Raw genomic sequence first — 13846 nt, 5'->3', positions numbered from 1 at the left:
TGAAGAAAAGTTAATTTATTAGATATGATAATGGTTTTGTGGTTATGTAGAATATTCTTATTCTTAGGAGACACCTGGCAAGGAATTTAGGAATAAAGTATCATGAGGTCTGCAACTTATCTTCATATGGATCATCAAAAATATGTATGTGAAGCTGAGCGTGGTGGTGCAGCTTGTAATCCCCGCACAGGTGCGAAGCCAGCCTCAGCTACTTAGCGAGGCTCTCAGCAACTTAGTGAGACCCTGTTTCCAAATAAAGTATAAAATAGGTCTGGAGTATAGTCTGGAGGTAGGAAGCCTCTGGGTTCCACCCCAGTACCACACACACACAAAAAAATGTATGTGAGAGCTATAAATGAGACAAAATGTTGATATTTGTTGACTATAGTCAGAGGGTAAACTTTGTTCATTGTATTTTTTTTAACTCATTTGCTATAGGTTTCAACATTTCCTAATTGAAAGGTTATGGATAGGATAGTTCAGGTAGAAACTAAAAAGATAGAAAGCTATAGAATGGATGAGACAAAAATAATGTCTCTGTTTTTATGTAATAACAAGAGGTGAAATAAAAAGATATATTGAAATATATTCCTCTGTACGTGAGACCCAAAAGAACGTGCAATATTTTGTGTAGCTTCTGATTCAAACCGACCAGTGGTGGAAAAATGTAGGAAAATGTTAATGAGCAGCCAGGGAGACTTAAGCACTGATGGGAGGCTGGAGGAGAGAAGTATGAAGTGCTGAAACAAGACCGACATGTGGCGGCCGCTGCTGAAGCCGGGTGGGAGGATGGGGACTGACGACCTCAGCCCGTGTCTGCTTTCACACGTCTGAAAACTCCACAGTGATGTCGGATGGTCACGCTGGACCCCCGCTGAGCGCGTCGGTGACTGGGTGAACGGATGGATATTGAAATATCTCTACGGGTCTCTCATTAACTAACAAAAGCCGATACATTATGAAATGCAGATTAGTACCTGAGTTTTTCTCATAGTAGTGATTTGAAGTGAATTGGGGGGAAGTGGGAGAGGTAAAGGTTATTTGGAAGTAATTGTCTATTTTTTCCCTCTTATTTTTCTCTCAATTTCCATAATGCATGAGGCTCCTGACCATCATAAAGCAAGCTAGTGCTGGGGCAATATCCTCATGACTTCTGAAGCTGATGGAATGGTATTTATTGCTTCCACTTAAGTTGAGAATCTCAGGATTGTCTTTTTGGTCAGTTCTGTATTTAGCTAGTAGAACTTTTATTGTCCTGAACTTTCCAGATGCTACTATGGCTGTTGGAGCTCCTTTAACATTTAGGTCAAGATAAACAAGGCTTCAAAGGGATGTCATTCACAAACATTATATAGATCTAAGTGAATAAATGAAAGAAAATTTACTAGGGCTAGGAAGGTAAAAACCACTCACACTTTCCCTGCCTGTTAGGACCACTGTGGAATCCACAGTCCGACAAATTTTAGAAAACGAGGACAAGGTGCTCTTGCACCATATTGGTTCTGAAGAAGTTAACTCTTATTCTAAGGTGAATTTTTGCAATAAAAAGTGGATTTATAAGCCGGGTGTGGTGGCGCATGCTTGTAATCCCAGCATTTGGGAGGCTGAGACAGGAGGACCGCAGTTCATGGACAGCCTCAGCTACTTAGTGAGGCCCCTTGCAACTCAGTGAGACCCTGTTTCAAAATAAAGAATAAAAAATAGAGCTGGCAGTGTTGCTCGAGAGTAGAATGTTTCTAGGTTCCATCCCTGGTGCTGCAAAAAAAAAAAAAAAGGTGGATTTATGTCTTTTGTTTTCTAGAAAGGTATAGGATTAAAATAAAACAAAATGTGATTTGGACACACTTATTTCTTAAAGTCTGTGTGTGTGTGTGTGTGTGTGTGTGTGTGTGTGTGTGTGTGTGTGTTACTGGGGATTAAACCCAAGGGGTGTTCTTCCTCTGGGATACACCCCAGCCCAATTTCATTATTTATTTATTTATTTATTTATTATTATTTATTTATTTTATTTTTGGTGGTACTAGGGATGGAACCCTTCTATCTCCAGGCTACACTCCCAGACCTATTTTATATTTTTATTTGGAAACAGGGTCTTTTAAGCCAGCATGGCTGGCTTTGAACCTGCACGATCCTCCTGTCTCCGTCTCCCAAGCACGGGGATTACAAGTGTGCGCCACCACGCCCAACCCAATTTCATCATTTTATTTTCAAACAGGGTCTCACTACGTTGCTGAAGCTGGCCACAAACCTGTGATCCTCCTGTCTCAGCCTCCAAAGTACTGAGGTTACTGGTGTGTGCTCCCACACCCAGTTTCTTAAAGACTTTGTGTGTGTGTGTGTGTGTGTGTGTGTGGTACTGGGGTTCCAGGAAACCCTTCTCCAGGCTACACTCCTAGACCTATTTTTTATAATTTTATTTGGAAACAATGTCTGTTAAACAAGCGAGGTTCTTCAAATCTGCGGGATCCTCCTGTCTCTGCCTCCCAAGTGTAGGGATTACAAGTGTGCATGCCTGGTGGTCTTAAAGTCTTTTTTTTTTTTTTGCGGGTTTGGGGATGGAACCCAGGGGCATTCGACCTCCGAGCTACGCCCTCTGCCCTATTTTTTATTCTTTATTTTTGAAACAGGGTGTCACTAAGTTGCGGAGGGCCTCACTAAGTAGCTGAGGCTGTCCGAGAACCGCGATCCTCTGGTCTCAGCCTCCCAAATGCTGGGATTACAAGCGTGCGCCACCACGCCCGGCTTTAAAGTCTTTTTAAAGTAAACATTAGCGAGTACTAACTCCCAGTTATTAGTAGAAACCATAATGAGGTAAACCGGAGAAGTTAAAGAAAAAAAGAAAAATTCAACTCTACAAAAAAATCAGTGAGTGGTAGATTTAATGGGGGAAATGAATAATCTAGGTTTTGAAGGGCTATCAGATCTAAGATGGAAAAGAAATATATATCTTGGAACCAGTTGCTTGGTACACACAAGATCAGGGAAATACATTTTACACTATTATTTCAATTTTGAATATTCCTGTTATTATTTAGACTACATAATACTGAGGAAAATAATTAAAAATTTACAGCACTCACAAGTAGATATGACAATACATCTAAGTGTTATTCTGGATTTCTTTCTAAGGTGCTTTTATAATAACTGTTGGGATAGGAGGTTAAGGTTTGGCCTTGTGATTTGAAAATTTTGGTTTAAGTATCATTAAAGTCAAACAGGCAGTCCTTGCGGAAGCTAAGGGCATCTGCTTTGTCTTGTCTTCTCTGGACTTCCCTCTTCTTTGATGTCACTTTCTGTATCTGTGGTTGCAGATTGCCACATTTCTTTGCTTGCCCTTTGGTTTCGAGGCGGATGTGACCTCCACCCCTCCCGTGCAGGCCAGGGAGTGACTTGCTGTGGTGGGGGCCTAGCTAGCAGGGCCTGCTCCTGCGCTCTTCCTGGGCCGCCTGTCAAGGCTGCTCAGCGCCTCCAGGATGAGCAGCTTTGTGAAGGAAAGCCCGCGACAGCCAGCACCAGGTGTCTCGGCCTCCGGGGTCCCCTCTGCTGACATGCTGCTGAAGCGCCAGAGTGAGTCCAGGCAGGCCCAGCAGGACTGCACAGATACAGATGAGCCGGCCCGAACTGCTCAGCCGAAAACAAGCTCAACAGACTCCCCTGCACCTGGAGATAACGACCAGCAAACACTTTTATCATCTGTTTTCACCTTAAATACTTGACATTTCTCTGATGATCTTTGCTCCTCTAACGTGGTTTCCGTGGTTCATGGACCTTTTATTTACCTGGTCACTGTTCTCTGGACTTTTTCCAGCTTGCCAAATTGTACTTTGCATTGGTGGCACTGAGAATTGAGACCAAGGCTTCAGATGTGACTTGCCACTCTAACCCTCAGCGTCTTGGTTCCTGTCTCCCCTGCCCCAGAACAATGCTCTTCAGGCACTGAAGCTTGCCTTCCTTCTCTTAACATCTGGCTCTCAAATCCTCCCAGAGGTAGAGAATTTCTCCAACCCTGAGGGGCCCGAGTCAGAGCCCACATGCCTTCCTCTTCAGAACTTGCACTCCTGGCTCGGTGTCTTGTGGCCAAAACTAGCCATCATGTGCCATGGTGGCAGCGGGGAGCTTGGCTTCTAGGCTGGGCCAGGCATTCTCAAAAACAGCTACTTTGTTTCTGACTCTCAGCACATGGCACATGTTAAGTGCTCAGTATACACCTAATAAGTTGGCTAATTTAACTTTTGGTGTTAAAATATATTATCTTAGGATCTATCTTTCCCCACAGACTATCTATCAAAAGAGCTTGTCCATCAGATTGCTGTTTAAATCAAAATACTATGTCCAGTTGGATTTTCCCTGTGTACCCCCATGGCTCAGTACGGAAGGCCATGTATTTGGTTTGGGATTTCTTCTCCATCTCTCTACATGCTTTCTGAAGAATTCTAGTGGAGTTGTTCAGTTGTTTACTATTTCTGGAATGTGTACTTACTCTCTGGAAAATTGAGGCATTTGCATTATTTTCATCTTTTATCTCTCTCATCCACTGCAATACCCAATACTTTACATATGCACTCTGGTTTATTTTATTATTATGGTGGGTAAAATTCTGGTTCATAAATTTGGCCCCAGTGTTATTATTACTAACAAAATACTAGTTCTTTACATTTGACAAGTACATTACCCTTTACAACATGTTTTCCCACACTCTTACCAAAAGCTTTTAATAGGTGGATGGTTATCTGTGTTTACAGTTAAGATAACAAGCTTAGAGAGAAGAGGTCACCTGACTTAAGTCAAGAATTGAACTGGCTCTGGAAGAGCAACATGGGTGTCCACTCATCTGAGGCTCTGTGTTCTCTCTGGATTAAGATAATTCTAACAAAGATAAAAGCAAAAGAAGCAGCAACAACAGAGGAGGAGGAAGAGGAAGAGACCTAATAATTCTCAATAGAGAACAACTACAATCAAAAGAGATGAATAGCTCTACTTTTTCTGTACTCTCTACCCTTTTGTTCTCTAACTTGTAATATCTTCCTAGTCTGAGTTTGGCCATGTGGCCATATCTTTTCTATTTGCCAGAGGAATCTGGCGGCCTTCCAGTATTACTGGGCATATCTGCATTTTGCAGGAGGGAAAAATTGCCCAAATATTTAAAATGGAAACACCTCTTTGAAGTTACTTTGGATAGAACCCAACACACCTCTTTTATTGTGTTTTGTTGCTTTAAAGGAGGTGCTACATGGCAGTTTTTTCTTTTTCTGCAGCATTTTTATATTTAGTTCCCAGTGGTAGAGATGAGCAAAGCCTGGGGAACAGGGCTTCACCTCTGTCCTTCTCTTGTGGTCTTCATTTGGTTTAGGTCATTGTTGAAATGTAAATGTCACACACAGATCACTTTTATCTCCATTTCATACTTCTGCAAGAGCTAGTTTCTCAGCTGGGTCTTTGCAAGGAACAGATCTCTAAGAAAATGGGAGTTGGACAGGTGAGAGTCTAGAGAGAAGGGCAGAGACATGGGGAGAGGCAGGTGTCCTGAAGATGCCAGTCCCTTGGAGAGGCCGGGCTGTGGGGACTGGCATCCAGCAAGGAAGGCAGTCACCACACCCTCGCCTTCACCTCGGCTTCATCTTGAGTGGGTCCTGGGTGCTGCGCAAGGCAGGGCGGTGAGCAGCAGCCTCTTAGCTCCAAGGGTGGGTGGCGCACAGAGCCTCTTGCCCTCTCCTGCCACCTGTTAGTGAATGTGCCTTCCAGAGATAAGCATTTCTCTTCTTAAATTGAAGTTCAACCCAAAAACCTGGTGGCTTCAGAATTATAAGCTGCTAAACCTTAGAGATGGAAGGAAATTGTTTTTACTGTGACTGTGCTTGTAATAAAAATCCTTCTTTCATTTCTCCACTTTCCAGACAATTGCAACATGACTTTCCCAGGGCCCTGATTTTCAGCACGGATGATTATTTCTTCAGGGAAGACGGTGCCTATGAGTTCAATCCTGATTTCCTGGAGGAAGCCCATGAATGGAACCAGAAAAGAGGTGATGAATCCCTTTCCAAACTCCTGGGAAACCCTGTTGCACACATAGCCTGTAGCTGCTTCACAATGAATAAGTTTTATGGAAGGAGTTTAACCAGAAGTTTTGCCATTTCCGCCCATGCAGAATGACAGAGCAGACTCTTTAGATTCTAGGAAAAGCAAAACTACTGTAATGGGTTCCGATCTAGGTGGCCCAAGTTGTGTGATGAGGACGTGCCTTAGCGAGGATGACAAAGTGTGGATCACACGCTCCCTTTTCTGATTGTTGCCTGTTGTTCACTGTTATGTAACATTGTGTTGCAGCAAGAAAAGCAATGAGGAATGGCATATCCCCCATTATTATTGATAATACCAACCTCCACGCCTGGGAAATGAAGCCCTATGCAGTCATGGTAGGAAGAAGAATCATTCTGAATTTTCAGTTACCAACATTTTGTGAGAAAGTTGAAACATTTGTTCTTTCTTCTTTTTCTGATCTTTCGTGATTTCATATTTACTAACAATAGTTCTTGCAGGGAACAGGTAAAGAAGTTTGATTTGAATGTTTCTCTTGCTATTTGATGGCTGAAATTTGCTGAGATGCTAATCTCACCTCAGGGTACATTTTTAATAGCCCTTGGTAAATAGTCCTTTGTCTGAAATTGACAGCTTTTCAGTCTTGGTTATTTTCCACACAGAGGGGCATCCATTGAAGTTTGCAGAGAAATATCAGACTATGGCACGCTAGCAGAGTTAGAGTGACAGTAACACAGCTCTGTCTTTGGCGAGCTGGGTTTTCAGCTCTGTGTATCACTGAAGTCCCCAGGGTAACAGATTCATTTTCCCCCTTTAAAACGGATTTAGAGCTGGGTGTGGTGGTGCACACTTGTAATCCCCGCACTTGGGAGGCGGAGACAGGAGGATTGTGCAGGTTCAAAGCCAGCCGCGCTGGCTTAAGAGACCCTGTTTCCAAAATAAAAATATAAAATAGGTCTGGGAGTGTAGCCCGGAGGTAGAAGGGTTTCCGGGAACCCCAGTACCACCAAAAAAAAAAAAAAAAAAAAAAAAAAAAGATTTAGGATTAATATGTTAACCCTAAGGCAGAATACAAATACAAACATACATATAACTAAGATCTCTATTATGATTATTTTCAGATATATTTTATCTCTTAGGCCAATAAGTTTTTATTCCCTGCTGGACATAAAAAGGAGGGAAGGTCCACACACACAGGGCGGGGCAGGAAGCGGCTGCTTAGTCTTCTTGTAGCACACATACTACAAGAACTCCGAGTGTTTCCCACGCTGGGCTGCTAGCAGTCTATTTACATTTTGGTCAAAATAGCATACCTTCAGGCGTGCTCCCCCCTAAGGAGACTGTCATCAGTCCTATTTAAGCCCAGACTTGGGGGTTGGGTGAATGTAAGAAGCAATGAACCTCAAAGTAGTTACTTCCATTCATGGAAGATGGAGAGGTCACTTGGCTGAGAAATGAACAGGGCCGTGATAAGTCCGACAAACTCAGTCACAAGTCAGAGCCGAGAGCGAGGGCTCACGTGCAGCTGGCTTCTGGAAGGCATTTCCTTTTCATTTTCAGCTGCCCACATCCATTAACTAGCCTCAGAAATGGGATGTTTCCAATGTGTGACACTGAAGTCTTCCTAATTAGAGGTTCCCCTCTAAAGACTGAAGAGGAGGCTTTTTTAAATTTATGAATTAACAAATAATTGTACTTATCTATGGAACATAGTGCGATGTTTCAGTACATGCATATAACATGTAATGAGCAACTCAGAACATTTATCATTTATCATTTGTGATGAAAACATTCAAAATCCTCTTTTCTAGCTATTTTGGTTCATATAATATTAACTTTAATCACCATTCTGTGTAATCATACACCAGACTTTATTCATCCTCTCTGTTTAGGAGGAATTTTTTTTTTACTTAGTTCTTTTCATTCTGTATTTTATAATGCAATAAATAATGCCGATAACAGAAAGATTCAGTTTAAGATAAAGTAGTATTCAGCTTAGGAATGCAAAGAATATTTGGCTATTTCTCTGGGCACTTTAGTAGTTTTCTAAAGTTAAGGAAATGGGCGCAGTGCATGGGGCCAAACTGCGCTGCATAGCGGGGAGAGCTGCCTTTGGAGGGAAGATTATGTAAAACCTGTGGAAGTCACTTTCATTTCATAAGCTATGTTTCAGTGGAACCTTCTAAACCATGGCATGAGGGACAGGACCAGGCATTGGACAGAAGTAAATATACAATAACCACTTAAGTGTCTCTGAGAATTCATGGAAGTCATTTTTCATACCTGTGTTTGGGACTTTTTTTTTTTTTTTTTGCAGTACCGGGGGCATTGTACCCCTGAGCTATCCTCTGATCTCTGCCTGCTGAATCCTCAGGTCTCTGCCTCCCAAATGCTGGGATTACAAATGTGTACCACCACGTCCGGCTGTTTGGGACATTTTTTTTTTTCGGTACTAGGGATGGAACCCAAGGGCATTCTACCTTCGAGCTACATCCCCAGCCATACTTTTTATTCTTTATTTTGAAAGAGTCTCACTGAGTTGTAAAGGGCCTCACTAAGTAGTAGCTGAGGCTGTCCACGAACTGCAATCCTCCTGTCTCAGCCTCCCAATGCTGGGATTACAAGCGTGCGCCACCTTGCCTGGCTGTTTGGGACATTTTGAAGTAATTCAGTGATCTATTTTTAAGTACTTTTATTGGTGCATTATAGTGTCCCATTATAATGTCGTTAGCTCGCAGTGACAGTGACACACATGCGCACAGCACTTGCTGGGCTTTCCCTCCACCCCTCCCTATTCTCCCTTCCCCAGTGATCTATTTTTAAAGGTGTTCAGTTCCTACATACAAGATAAAATTGATCAGAACTTATCATTGGAAACCATAATATAATCTGAATGACTGAGTATGGGAATGATCCAATTGCATTAAGGTAAATTAAGACAATAGGTTATATTGGTGAAACAAAAGGAATTTTTAGAAAAGAAAGATTTGTAGTAAATGTTAAATGGCAACATAAACATTCCCAAACATACATACTATGTCTTCAATGTTTTATGTACTTTTGAAAAATCAGGCACTTGAAAATAACTATGAAGTTATATTCCGAGAACCTGACACTCGCTGGAAATTCAACGTTCGAGAGTTAGCAAGGTACTTCTTTGTTTTTCTAGCTCCTCATTATGTATCCTGCCATTTTCAGGTATTTCAGACCGAACAAAAGAATCTTTTCAGGCTGGAAATGGACTGGTAGTTTTCAGGCCAGAAATGGTAATTTTTAGAAATTGATAATTTTGAAATTATTAATGTAAAGACTTTAGTTTCGGGACAGTTTTCTAATATAACGCTACATGCTAAATCTTGGCTTGGACTTGGTCCTTTAAAAGGACACATTTAACATTTGGCTAAATTGTTTCTTCATTAATGGACATTTAAAAGCACTTTCCTCTGCATGGGACTGCCCTTGTTGATGGTGTTTTTGCATTTCGTAAAGATCTTTAGATGTTGAACAGTATGTGGCTCACTTATGGTTTAGATGCTGCTTTTAATTTATGTAGCAATAAATGTCCAAATAATACTAATTTGATTTTGAATGCATGAGTTCTGATATTGACTGTGTTATCTGATGTCAATATAATGATTTGTGTGTGTGTGTGTGTGTGTGTGTGTGTGTGTGTGTGTGTGGTACTGGGGGGGTGGAACCCAGGGGCTTTTCTACTCCGGGCTATACTCCCAGACCTATTTATAATTTATTTGGAAACAGGGTCTCACTGAGTAGCTGAGAGCCTCACTAAGTAGCTGAGGCTGGCTTTGAACCTGTGCGATCCTCCTGTCTCAGCCTCCCAAGGGCTGGGATTACAAGCGTGCGCTACCACGCCCAGCTTCAATATGATTTAAAGTAACCAGTGAGCTCAGAATTTACTTTTTAGGAGTCAGACCAGTTTATCTTTGGGTTACAAGCAGATAGTGTTTCCAGAGTGGGTCTGTGGCTCACCCCCATCAGGACTTGGGTGGTTGTTAAGCCATAGTTTATGAAGCAGGGCTTGGTGGCGCATGCCTGTCATCTCAGTACTTCGGAAGTTGAGGCAGGCAGGAGGATTGCAGGTTTGAGGACAGCCTCAGAAAGAAAGCAGTGAGACTCTCATGAACCTAGTGAGACCGTTTCAAAACAAAAACAGAGCTGGGGGTGTAGCTTGGAGATAGAATGTACCTGGGTTCAATCCCCAGTCACACACACACACACACACACACACACACACACACACACACACACACACAACCAAAAAACAAAAAATAAACAAAAACCCCTAGTTCATGGACTCACTCCATTCTGTAGTTTGAAGTTTTGGTAATTACATTTCTAACTATATCGCTAGTTGGTTCTTGTGTCCACCAGAATTTAAGGTCATTTTAGTAAGTATCTCTTAGCAGCATGTGGGATTGAGTGACCTGAATTGATGATATATACATGTCACTAATGGGCAAATATGATTTAAAAAATCTCATGGTGTTCTTTCATGTCTTGAAGCACATGAGATTAGCAAAAAAGGAAACATTTGTCAAGCTAGCCTGGGGGTGTGCAGGGTAGGAACACTGGAAGATGTCGTATGTTCTGCCTGTTATGTCCTTAGGATAGAATGCAATAGCTACGCAGTGCAGTACTTGTAAAACACAAGTACTCTTTCTAAACTAATGTTTGCATTTTTCCCCATATAGACGTAACATTCACGGAGTCCCAAGAGAAAAAATACACCGAATGAAAGAACGGTATGAACACAATGTTACCTTTCACAGTGTACTTCATGCAGAAAAACCAAGCAGAATGAGCAGAAACCAGGACAGGAATAATGCATCGCCTTCCAATGGTGCAGGATACTGGAATAACTACGCAGAGTTTCCAAGCCGGAGGGTGCATGGCAGCTTCGTAAACGAGAGCTCCTTTAGCAGAAGGGGTGGTTGTCACCATGGCTATTAGAGGCCTATCTTATAACCCAGAATTTTCCTAAATAAGTTTTTACTTCAATTTTTGGTATTTATTCTTTGTTCAGTTTTAGTCAGAGCTTTAATTCCAGTGTAAATAGTCAAAGCCAAAAGTTTCTGAGCAGAGGTCATTATATTCATGATCTTCAACGAGCATTTGTTAAAAGTGCATCTACACCCATGGTCTGAGGCTGGGAATTCTGCAGATTGATTACAGTCTCTTTCTTTAGGGAAAGAATTGGAAATTGAAGCCAAGAACAGACTCAAGAACATAAGCAACCAGTTACATAGGCTCATAACTGAAAACAGAGTGTTTTATTATATATAAGCTTCAGTACCACTTTCTTTGAAATAATCCATTTATTTTTTTCAAGAAATTCATCTCCACCAGGGAAGTTGAAAAGGTGGGGGAAAAGCAAGAGGCAGGAAATGTTTTAGTGCCATGGTTACTTTGATACTCTCTTAAAAAAGTGAGATGTGTGACTCTACTGGTACTGTTTTCCTTTAAAACTGACATACTAGAAAGGGAATATTGTCCCTCAAAGAGGACACGTTGGTCAGCCTTAATTTTAGTGATGTATCACTGTTAAAAATATCCGTCACATCCTCAATAGTCACACAAGCTGCTGAGGAAACCAGTGCCATTGTTTAGTCACATCTTTTGTTTTACTTTATTCCACAGGACGAAATCTAACTTTTGGCTATTGTCTAATAGTGTAAATAAAGTAAACTTGCTTTCATAAAACACCAATTTTTAAGAGGAATAACCGAGTGATTTCTAAAATTATATCTATAAACATGCAATTAGCTGGCGCCCAAATGTTTGAGAGTGCAGTGAATTAAGCAGCCCAGATGCAGATCACACAAGGGCATGTAAAAGCCACTGAGATGAGGCTTTGACATTTTATGTGGCAGTATTTAAGACAATAAAGTTTTTACCACAACTCTGGAACGTCCCTCTTCTACTGATACTGAGTTTGTTGAATCCAAATTAAATCCAAACAGGTTGCAATCAGATGAATTTGGTGTGAGACCATGATAGACAAGACCATGTAGGTTGTATGAACTATTTATTGTTGGACAACAGCTTCTTTCTAATGTTCTGTGAAATATTATTTTAAGTGTCTTATATAATGGTGCTTTTATGGTTATTAAAATTGCATATGGTATTGCATTTATATGGATTTGTCATTGAATATTTTGGTTCAACAATAAAAATTTGCCTAAAATCCCAAGGAATTCAACCATGTAATAACCAGTTTTTCCATATCATAAACTTATTTATAATCTTCTTTAATACATAGAAGGCATAAAAGTAAACACAAAAGCAACCTTATTTTTTTCTTATATAAATCTGTGAACATTTAGATTTTACTTTAACATTCTATTAACTAATAGTGCTGAATCTATTTAGCATCTTGAAGACAGAACAACGTATGTCATTTTTCTTCATTAGCATTTTATTTATTTTTATTTACTTATCTTCTCAGACCTATTTTATACTTTATTTGGAAACAGGGTCTCACTAAATTGCTGAGAGCCTCATTCAGTAGCTGAGGCTGGCTTTGAACCTGTGCGATCCTCCTGTCTCAGCCTCCCAAACACTGGGATCATAAGTGTGCACCACCACGCTGGCTCCTCATTAGCATTATAAAATTGGTATCTCCTCTGGTTAACAAAGCTCAGCTGCCAGAGTAAATCTGCATGAATATGAATCTAAGTTTTGCTAAATTCTATGTACTTAAGCATGGTACACAATAATCCTGTAATGATAGTAATGTACTTCACAGACTCCTACTTCCCAGGTCCTATGACCCTGGCTATCTTAGTTAATATGGTTATTGTGGAACCTGCTCGATGTGGGTGGCTGGACTCATCTAGGTTAGTAGGGAAGCAGTCAAAAGATTCAGATTCAAGCCGGGCGTGGTGGCGCACGCTTGTAATCCAGGCGCTTGGGAGGCGGAGACAGGAGGATCACGCAGGTTTGAAGCCAGTCTTGCTGGCTTAAGAGACCTTGTTTCCAAATAAAAATATAAAATAGGTCTGGGAGTAGCCCAGAGGTAGAAGGCTCCTGGGTTCCATCCCCAGTACCACCAAAAAAAAAAAAAAAAAAAAAAAAAAAAACCCTGTTTCCAAATTTAAAAAAAGTATAAAATAGGTATGGGAGTGTAGCCTGTAGGTAGAAGGGCTTCCAGGAACCCCAATACCACCGAAACAAAGAAACAAAAAAGATCCAGATTCAAGAGCTAGGCGTGGTGGCACACACCTGTAAACCCAGAATTGGGAGGCTGAGACAGGAGATTGCAGATTCAAGGACAGCCTCTTCAAGTAGTGAAACTCTTATCAACCTAGAAAGACCCTGTTTCCCCTAAGAAATAAAATTGGGTTGGGGATATAGCTCAAAGGTAGAATGCCTATGGGTTCAATCTCCAGTACCACAAAATAAATAAATATAAAAAGAGTCAGATTCAGGTCCTCTGATATGGATGGCTCTCAGCCTAGGGTTTTTACTTCACCTGGACTGTGGGGAAGTGGCTCTGGGCTCTGATAGTTCCCGGCCCTCCTATGTCTCTTTTTTGGGCGAACATTGGGGATGGAACCCACCAGGGGCATTCTACCTCTGAGCTACACCTCCAGTCCTCTTTTTTCTTCTTTATTTTGAAACGGGGTCTGAGTTGCAAAGGGCCTAAATAGCTGAGGCTGCCCTTGAACCACCGTCCTCCTGTCTCAGCCTCCCAAATGCTGGGATTACAAGTGTGCACCACCGCGTCTGGCTGTCTCTTTTCCTGGCTGACCCCTGAAATACTTGGATTTGAAGCAGAAAAGTAACTGAT

The 13846-nt window shown here is 41.3% G+C and overlaps 1 protein-coding gene across 2 annotated transcripts in view; it reads left to right on the top strand.

Moving 5' to 3' along the window:
- Positions 1–11007, top strand: part of N4BP2L1 (NEDD4 binding protein 2 like 1) — a gene marked incomplete at both ends in the record, with an annotated part of 28641 nt that extends 17634 nt beyond the window's left edge. The window contains 4 exons of one of the 2 annotated variants that reach the window (XM_080689106.1): positions 5895–6022; positions 6325–6413; positions 9109–9185; positions 10749–11007. In XM_080689106.1, the coding sequence (XP_080545232.1) occupies positions 5895–6022; positions 6325–6413; positions 9109–9185; positions 10749–11007 (553 nt within the window). Of the gene's footprint in view, positions 1–5894; positions 6023–6324; positions 6414–9108; positions 9186–9234; positions 9286–10748 lie in introns of those variants that run through there. The other variant, XM_080689107.1, reaches the window with a different exon arrangement.
- Positions 11008–13846: the final 2839 nt, after the last annotated feature.

Source organism: Muscardinus avellanarius (assembly GCF_963383645.1).
Source record: "Muscardinus avellanarius genome assembly, chromosome: 2".
NCBI lineage: Eukaryota > Metazoa > Chordata > Mammalia > Rodentia > Gliridae > Muscardinus > Muscardinus avellanarius.
Note: the sequence above shows the minus strand (reverse complement) of the source record. Positions and strands in the feature narration are given on the sequence as shown.